Below are 9,958 nucleotides of genomic sequence, written 5' to 3'. Positions count from 1 at the left end.
CTCTACACACACACACACACACACACACATACACACACACACACACACACACATGCTCTCTCTTCGCCACACATCCATGTCCAGAGTCTAATCATCACATAAGCAAAACCTCTCCTACTTGATTAGTGACTTACCTGTTATTTGACCCCAATACCTAGCTACTTACCTAGCTACTTACACACATGTACCTCACCCATTCCACCGTAACCTCTCAAAATCCCTCCTCTTCATTAATTGAGGTTTAAGTGCACAACTTTGATGAACTTTAAGATTTTGCCTTTTTCCAATTAGAACAAAACCAGTCTTCAAAATTACAAAAAGTCAGAAGAAGAAAAAAATCGTTCTTACAACAGAACACAATTTTTACCACTATATTTATCAAGCCGAAACTCGACACTCTGGCTTTTCAGACGCATTCTTGTTTCTGACACAAGCCAAAAATTATGTGTTTATTGGACAATGTAGCAAAATAAAATTGGTCTTCAAAAACTGATGTTCGAAAATTTGCCGAACTTTATACCAAATATGCTTCAAATTAAACAAGGTATCATTAATAAATAATCTGGCTAAAAACAGATCTTGACTGTCCTTCGCATAGGATGGTGGAGATCAGATTTCCTTTTATCAGATTGCAGTGTTAACTGAGAATCCTAAAATTTAGAATAACCAAAATTTATAAATTTGTTAATCCCAACCCCTTGGTTCTCTTGAGCTTCACAATGGATTTTTTACCAACCTAATGCACAACACACAACGGGTTGGCGGTATTACGGTTAATGCTAGCAAATTTGTCACCCCAAGTAAACAAAGAACCCATTTTGGCCGGTTTGTTGGTGAGGGTTGTTTTGCAGACATGCTGACGGTAACTAACGTATCTGTATTTTGGTGTGAGTCTTAAATTTCTGTTAAAGACCATACAAAGTCTACGTATTACATTTCCCGCCAAAGAGACCCAACGTCTTACACCGTTACATTTTCATCATGTAAAGCATATTAAAAAATATGTTAACACCACTTATTGATTCTATAAACCATCAAGATGGCGTCCTAATGTTATATTTTGTTTTGTTCATTATTGTTCAAGAGACGTTCTGTACTACTTAAATTCCATATCAGACTATAGAACGATGTCCAAGGAGAAAATAAGATCAAAATATTTTAAGCGTTTTGCTTTATAAGTGCTTTTTACTAAGTTTCCATCAGTCCCCCCTCACCACTATCAATACACAGAAAGCTTAAAGGGGACATCGATAAAAATATATACTTGTCGTGTAAACTGCCTTTTTGCTTTCTTTGAGCAGGTACGCTATTCTCCTTTGCAAAAAAATTGTAAAACAACATCCCAGATCCCCCTTAAAAAACCCTATAAACATCCCAGCACCCCCCCTTCCCAAAAAATAATAAGTGTTTTATGTGTTATTGTTTCCCTTGAAGGTATGTTTGCTTCTTACCTTTAAAAAAGAATTTGGATCAAACATTTACTTAGAGTTGAAAAAATTATTGGGGTATTTTTCCTAGTGTATTCTAAGGGTTGTTCATCCGATCTAGGCTCCGATTTCGTAGTCGAATTCCACTCTCTTTTATTTTATAGTGACATTTGCCAAGGGTCTCATACGTATCGTATTTGCTATGTGTATATTTGCTATATTGTGTGTTAGGACAGCAGGTGTAATGAATTTTTTGTTTTTCTTTTCTTTCAATTTTGTTTTTAAAAGGATAGGGGTTTTGTTGTTGGGACTTTACAAATTGTCCTTTGTTTTAGAATTTCGCAATTTTGATTGTATATACCAGAGTTAACACGAGGATCGGTGCCTTAAAAGGTCTCAAAAACAAAAAGAAAGCCGAGTGTTTTTATGCGTTTGTTATATGGTGTGTCGACCCTAGTTTCTTCTCGTAATAGATTGGGATTGGCAAGGCCGTGCCCTATTTAAGGAGCCGAATTTTCTTTTATTGTGCATTCCTTAATTTGCGGACTTAGCCTATGTTTGCCGTTTTGGGAAGTAGCAGAAAAATTGTCCCGAAAGGGCCTAAAACGAGAAAGGATTTAAAAACAACTGGGTTAGTTTCCCTATGGTTAGATTGGATCCCCTGTAATTGGTTAGTTTTATGTCCTAATCGCCTTGTATGTGTATTCTCCGTCCATGTCCTACATACTGATTTTTCTGAGGCTCCGCTGCTGGCCTGTTCACTTCGCGTAGCGCCAAGTGACAAAGCCCTGCTGCGGCTGTGTCTCATACTTTGGGGGGAAAAAAAGAAAAGAAAAAAAAAAACAAAATTTTATTGTTAGTTTGTTAAATTGCTTGTTGGGTCTCCAATTTTTTTATTGTTGGTAGGCTTTGTTGATTATTATTTTATTTTAAATTTAATTTATTTGAGGCATCGGAGGAGATTATTATAAAATTTTGATCTTTTTGTTTCCACTGAGGTGAGATATGAAGTCAGTGATCCAGCATGTGTACTGAGGGTACTCTCCCCTACGCGGGAGGAACCCCCCCCCCCCGTTTTTCTATCACCTAGTCTGTTAATTGTTGTAATATTTCCATAAGGTGAGAGATGAAGTCAGGGATTCAGGCCGTGCACTGACGGTACTCTCCTCTACGCGAGAGGTAAACCGAATCCCCGCCCCTATTCCCCACCCTCCGCCCCGGTTCTACTATTACCTAGTCTGTAAATTTTTGTTTGTATTTTCCCACGAGTTGAGAGATATGGTCGGGGCTCAACGCCCGTGCACTGAGAGTAAACACCACTACGTGGGCGGTAAATCGAAGCCCCCTTCCTATCCCCCGTCCCGATGTCCTGCTCCTCCGGTCAACTTCCAATCATGACTACCTGAGCACAGGCCATCGTTGTCGCTGTTATATAATTAGTTATTTTAATAACCGTTTTTTCTATCGAATCTCCCGTCTAAATATAGTATGTTACGCCTCCGATACCTATATTTTTTGCACATATCAATTATTAGCTTAAGCCTTTCGGGTTTCCTTTTCTCACATTGCACCATTGTGTGATATTTTGTTAAGTCCGCTTGTTTTTACAATGGGCATTTGGGTATGATTCTTATCATTCGCATCCTTTATGCAACATCGCCCGTAAATCATGCGTTATGCATGTATTTAAACATTAGGCTTTGTATTTTTTAAGGAATTTATTTTAGCCCAGTGCCACCATGCTTTATCCCAATTAATTTCAATGTGTTCTTGCTCTATTTTGCACCTTATGTTTTTAGTTATATCTTCTCTTATCCATTCGTATGTTTTATTGTTGCTTTGTTCCCATTGTTCTTTTTTAGCCTTATATTTCACTAATATATCTTTTATGTATCTGAATGTTCTAGGGGTTTCTAACTGTTTTGTTAATTTATTTATTATTCTAGTATATATCCTCTCTATTTCTCTTAGTGAAACCAAAACAATATATATATATATATATATATATATATATATATATATATATATATATATATATATATAATGTTTCTTCCTTCCCATTGTATTTTAGGTTCCGAATTAATTATTTTCATTCTATTTAAGATATTTGCGCACTTCATTAATACTGGGGCTAGGCAAAGCCAATCCTCCCTTTCTTTTTGCCCTGTAAAGTGTTTCCTTTTTCTGTAATGGATTTTATATCCCCAGTCCCCATATGTAATTGATTACGTCACTATCTATCTTAACAAAACAAAACAATCTAATAAAAGAGAACGTTCGACTAAAATCACAAACGGATCCAGAAATATTGAGAGGAGGGCTAAACAGGTAGGTACTTGTGAGTGGGATGGAACCTCAAGTTCGGACCTAAAGAGCGAAGCATCTGCATTTTAAGCGTACACGGGGCATAGTTATAACCATCTATTTAAAAAAAAAAAAATAAAAAAAATAAAAAAAAAAAAAAACCCGCCTCTACACTCATTAGTTGGGCATCGCAACGCCGACTCTACCCCTGCCCTCGCATCCACCCTGAACATGTCAGTCCATAAAACATAGGAGACGATTCAAAGTGATTCAAGAGAGAGAGAGAGAGAACCATACTTGTCATACATCACTACATCTTTGCACGTTTCACAGTATTACGGGGTCATTCCAGAAACTATCATCACTTTCGAATAATGACCCTTGTATCTCCATTTTACTACTACTACTAATTTAAATGAAATCTGTACAAATGTAAATAAAATGACTAGGAGTGTGATTGAACATTTCTTTTTTTTTATCAAGGCCAAAGCGTGAACTCTTATTTTTTTCTGTGCGCGCGTTCTGGAGCTTATCTCCTCCAACATCCTTTATAACAAGACCACAATCCTTTTGTTTCTCGTGCAGATGAGGGGTATTCATCAATAATAATAATAATAATTTATTTACCGTTATTTCCACTCGTAATACAAACGACTACAACTATCCCTTTTTTCACAAACGTTATCGTATTCAAATAGTGCAAGTTAAAATACTCGTCTGATATATAACTGGCAGTCGTGTATTGATAATCTATAGTTGACGCGGTTCATCGCCCGCATCGATCTTGCTGACTAATTCGAGCTTTCTCGAACTGACCTGGCACGTTTTCAAATTTTATCCAATCAATGTACGCGTTAGAAATATTGCTACACTGTAATTTAAAAATAACCAATCGCGTTGTTTGCTACGATAGCGAGACATGCGGAGATGGGTTGGTATATAAACTTTGTACCTGCATTATGAGATCATTCTGCTCGCTCACATCGGACCCATCGACGTCTCAGTGAGGCAGCGAATTCCTCCATTTTTTATTTTTCTTAACACTTAACACTTTCAGAATGGTAAGTCTTTTTTATGCATGGCTTTTTATTTTCTTCCATACAGTTAGGCGAATTATATGACCATGCGAACAGAAAAGTAATATTTAATTTTTTTGTCTTTTAATTGAAGTTTTTCGTATTAGTCTCGTATATCGATCCAGATTCAGGATATTGACGATGTAAAACCGGTCTATTCCAGCCATGTCAGTATGTAATTTAATCTTGCATTTTTATGAGACTTTATCCCAACATATTTTAGATGCAATAATGGAACATCAGTTTCAACTCGACGATTCTGGCATTAGAAGCCGGTAATTCGGCGCTTATCGGTGCAAATAAAGCAAGACACTTCAATGAGCAGCACAAGGTTCGTCAAGTGCATACAAATACTATAACGTTGAAAGTTGTATTTAATGCTGATTTGCACTATTATCAGGAAATTTAAACCATGTTTCGTAAAAAACTTAAACAACAAAAATCATCGCAAAATCCACAGAATAATAGAATAGTATATAAGTGATAAATATCATTTCAGCGTGAGTGCATCTCCATCCACGTTGGCCAAGCTGGAGTTCAAATTGGCAACGCCTGCTGGGAATTGTACTGTCTGGAACATGGAATACAGCCTGATGGCCAAATGCCCAGTGATAAAACAATTGGAGGGGGTGACGATTCATTCAACACTTTTTTCAGCGAGACTGGTGCTGGAAAACACGTCCCTCGGGCCGTTTTCGTCGACTTGGAGCCAACCGTTGTCGGTGAGTAATTTACACTGCAAATGACCTCATACCAAGATGGCCTATGCAGCATGTGTTCCTTCAGCTCCGCCTACAGTTGTGAGGCGCAGGAAGGGATATTCAATTTTGATGGCCAATGTTGATATTGCACTTAAAGGAGTGACAAAATTGAGTTCATATGATTATGAATGCCATAGACAGATTACTCGTTTTGTTTTAAAGTCGAGTATTATTCTAGGAACAATCTAATTTAGGATTGTCAGTCTGATGTAGAAATTTAATTTTTTGTCATGCACGAGGTCAATCGTATATTGTCGGTCTTTTCCCTTACGCCCAGAAAGAAACGTGACGGAAATGGCCGAGCGATGTTCACATCGGCATGAAAGTGACGCAGTCACGTGATAAGTCTTCCGGAACAAATGGGGATTACCAATTAATTCTTACAATTAACTACTGGGAAAAAAAAATGTTGCAACTTATAAACTTCACAAGCTACAATACCAACAATTTAGTGTTTTGGGTAGCGTGACTTTAATTTTTTTATGGTTTCAATGTTTTTCATATGGCATTTTTAAAAAACAAAAATATAAACTTTCTTATTCCCAAGTTCTGATTGATGATAATTATGCACATTAATTCGGTTAGATTTTTATATTTTTTTTTAAAAATGTTGACATTTAATTTCATAAAAATAAATGTTGTTCTAAATTAAAATCCCAAGATTTTAAAACTTTAATCCCCCTGCCTCCTCCCCAGTGATACATGTACATACAACACAACAAATAACTTGCCCCACTGCAAATATTACTAATTTCTTTTACAACGACTTTAATTAAAGTTTTATGTTGTCTAGGTTTAGGAACACCATATGATCCTAATATTATCCGATTCTCGATTGGCTTAGAGGTGAAACATTTGGTAGTTAATCTGATATAGGTGATATTTTATGGGCATACCATATATCATTTAATGCATTTTCATTGTATTTTATGGGCATACCATATATCATTTAATGCATTTTCATTGTATTTTATGGGCATACCAAATATCATTTAAAGCATTTTCATTGTATTTTATGGGCATACCAAATATCATTTAAAGCATTTTCATTGTATTTTATGGGCATACCAAATATCATTTAATGCATTTTCATTGTATTTTATGGGCATACCAAATATCATTTAAAGCATTTTCATTGTATTATATGGGCATACCATATATCATTTAATGCATTTTCATTGTATTTTATGGGCATACCAAAGCATTTTGATGTTGCAACAGAGCAGTTCTTTGGGCTTTTTAAATGGCAGTTTATATGGAATATTCTTGTACTTCTAATTGGTTTGGTTTGTTCAACTCACTTTTTCATTACATGATAGACTGTACTTGGCTGTCTGCAGTTTTGGTGGAGAAAGATGCTGGGGAAGAGACTAGCAAACATGATTTGAACCAACATGAACTATAATTAAATTTGACAACCTTTTATCTTGCATGGCTTGTTAATTTTGATTTGGAAGGGTTTAAAGTCATAAAAGGTTGGGGGGAGGGGCAGCACATTGGGTCTTTTGACGTTTATATACATCCTGCCCTTTTCAATTTTGCTCTATATGGCATTGTAACCATTTTAGACATGTATATAAGCATGTTTTTCACTGCTGACCCTAGCTCTTTTTCTCCCATGGTAAAAAAGAAATTGTATTAATTTTATTAAAAATCTGACCTGCCTACCCTAATTTTGAAACCATTTCAACTGGAAATGCACATTTTTTTTGTTTGGCCAAATATATGTGCAGTTTTAATTTTTATCAGCACCATTCTTAGTATTCTCCATGCAATTTTGTATGGGTGTGTTTACTTTTATCAGCTCACATGATGTGGCCTGTGATATGATGAAATGTACATATTTAAGTCTCGAGTCCCATGCACACAATCATAAAAATATTATCTACTCCCTGATGGGATGGTTCAGGTTATATCAACACGAGTTTTGTACCAAATGACGTGATACCTAGTTGGTCCTAAATGAAAATGCTGCCAGTTGTTCATCCAATTATAGCTTGGGGTTTTATATAGGACTGATGATTGATGTCTACTTTGTTGTAAATGAAATCTTTTTGTTTGTGTTCAACAGCATCATGAGTAATAACCATAAGCAGATTGGATTTGCACATTGAAATGTAGCTACAGTGATAGAACTTGCTGTGTGCATTGATGATTATACAAAATTTTGTCACAAAGCACAATAATTTTGTCACAAAGCACAATACTAGTCATTTGATACATGCTGTAAAAGACTGGTCTGTGTAAAGGTAAATGTACCTTTGCTGTGTGCATTGATGATCATACATAATTTTGTCACAAAGCACAACACTATTCAGTTGGTACATGCTGTAAAAGACTGGTCTATGTAAATGTAATCTGCCATGTTCCTCCCGAGTTCTGAAAGAGTCCATGTCAGATACTGTATCTAATGAGTCCGTTGTGCTCTCTATTCAAACTGTTGACATGTACTTAGTGTGCAGAAAAATTACTTTTAAATGATGCTAACCTGAAATTTCACAGAGTTACAGACATACATAAATAATATTGCCAATCTGACACCACAGCAGCTAGAACAGTCCTGAAACAATAAAATCAGATGGTTTCAACTCTCTCAAGTTCATTTTGGCCAGTAGCTCATCAGTCACATAAGGAGACTCGTGTTTATGTATAAAATGCAATGGAATTGATGTCAAAAGATCGTATTATAATGGAGCAGTTCTATAAATATGTTTTTGTTTTGTATTTTTCAGATGAGGTCAGAACAGGTACCTACAGACAGCTATTCCACCCTGAGCAGTTGATAACTGGCAAGGAAGATGCAGCTAATAATTACGCTCGTGGTCACTACACTATTGGTAAAGAAATTGTTGATTTGGTCCTGGACAGAATCCGAAAGCTTGCTGACCAGTGTACAGGTCTTCAGGGTTTCCTCATCTTCCACAGCTTTGGTGGAGGTACTGGTTCAGGATTCACCTCACTGTTGATGGAACGTCTCAGTGTTGATTATGGCAAGAAGTCCAAGCTAGAATTTGCCATTTACCCTGCTCCACAAGTTGCCACCGCAGTTGTCGAACCATATAACTCTATTTTGACCACGCACACTACTCTGGAGCATTCAGACTGTGCTTTCATGGTTGATAATGAGGCTATATACGACATCTGCAGAAGGAATTTGGATATTGAGAGACCAACATACACAAACCTGAACCGTTTGATTGGTCAGATTGTTAGCTCTATCACTGCATCCCTCCGCTTCGATGGTGCTCTGAATGTGGATCTAACGGAGTTCCAGACCAACTTGGTACCCTACCCGCGTATCCACTTCCCTTTGGCTACATATGCACCCGTCATCTCAGCTGAGAAGGCCTACCACGAGCAGTTGTCTGTTGCAGAGATCACCAATGCTTGTTTTGAGCCAGCCAACCAGATGGTTAAATGTGATCCACGTCATGGCAAGTATATGGCATGCTGTATGCTGTACAGAGGTGATGTTGTGCCCAAGGATGTAAATGCTGCCATTGCAACCATCAAGACCAAGAGAACCATCCAGTTTGTTGACTGGTGCCCAACTGGTTTCAAGGTTGGCATAAACTACCAGCCACCAACTGTTGTTCCAGGTGGCGACTTGGCTAAGGTTCAACGTGCAGTATGCATGTTAAGCAATACCACCGCCATTGCTGAGGCCTGGGCTCGTCTTGACCACAAGTTTGATCTGATGTATGCCAAGAGAGCCTTTGTTCACTGGTATGTAGGAGAGGGTATGGAGGAGGGTGAATTTTCAGAAGCTCGTGAGGATCTTGCTGCCCTTGAGAAGGATTATGAGGAGGTTGGAGTTGATTCTGTTGAGGGTGAGGGAGAGGAGGAAGGAGAAGAGTATTAAATGCTTCTGTACTAATGTGGAAAGATTGAATAATAGGACAATAATATAGTGTTTATTCAACAGGGGCTTGACTACTGCCAATAAATCTTAACTGCCAGTTTAAAATTAAACAATTCAGAAATCTGTGATTTAACTTGTAAACATTTTGGACAATCAATCAATCACCGATTTTTTCTGTGATAACTAACCTGTTGAAAGGTTTTTAAAATTGAAACAAGAATAAAGCAAAAATTAGTGTACAAATTGCGTTATTGTTTTTCTTGTATTTGTTGTTGTTGCTAATGTTAGAAATTGTCAAAGTAAAGGCATCTTAAAAAGTGTAAAAGTTAAATTGGAAAGACATATTTCTAATTATTTTAGCTGCATATGTCATTGGGCAGAAGAGTTTATTCATGCTGCTCCCAAATGGGTGGCCATAATGACATGGTGTCTTAGCTGAAATACTGGTGATGTCCAGTATGGTCCATCAGCTGTCCAGTCTTAAGTCTTATCATTACTTGTTTCAAGTGGACATAACATTTTCATTGC

At 37.0% G+C, this 9,958-nt stretch overlaps 1 protein-coding gene across 1 annotated transcript; it reads left to right on the top strand.

Annotated features, from left to right (window-relative positions):
- Positions 1-4,631: 4,631 nt before the first annotated feature.
- LOC149776204 (tubulin alpha-1A chain-like) lies at positions 4,632-9,673 on the top strand. The gene is made up of 3 exons (XM_089942539.1): positions 4,632-4,792; positions 5,307-5,529; positions 8,301-9,673. The coding sequence occupies exons 1-3, from the start codon at positions 4,790-4,792 to the stop codon at positions 9,428-9,430; spliced, it is 1,356 nt and encodes a 451-aa protein (XP_089798665.1). The 5' UTR covers positions 4,632-4,789; the 3' UTR covers positions 9,431-9,673.
- Positions 9,674-9,958: the final 285 nt, after the last annotated feature.

This window comes from Sinohyriopsis cumingii, chromosome 18, assembly GCF_028554795.1.
Source record: "Sinohyriopsis cumingii isolate HCF-2022 chromosome 18, ASM2855479v2, whole genome shotgun sequence".
In the NCBI taxonomy this organism is placed as follows: Eukaryota; Metazoa; Mollusca; class Bivalvia; order Unionida; family Unionidae; genus Sinohyriopsis; species Sinohyriopsis cumingii.
The sequence above is the reverse complement of the archived record's forward strand: the minus strand, read 5'-3'. Positions and strand labels throughout refer to the sequence as shown.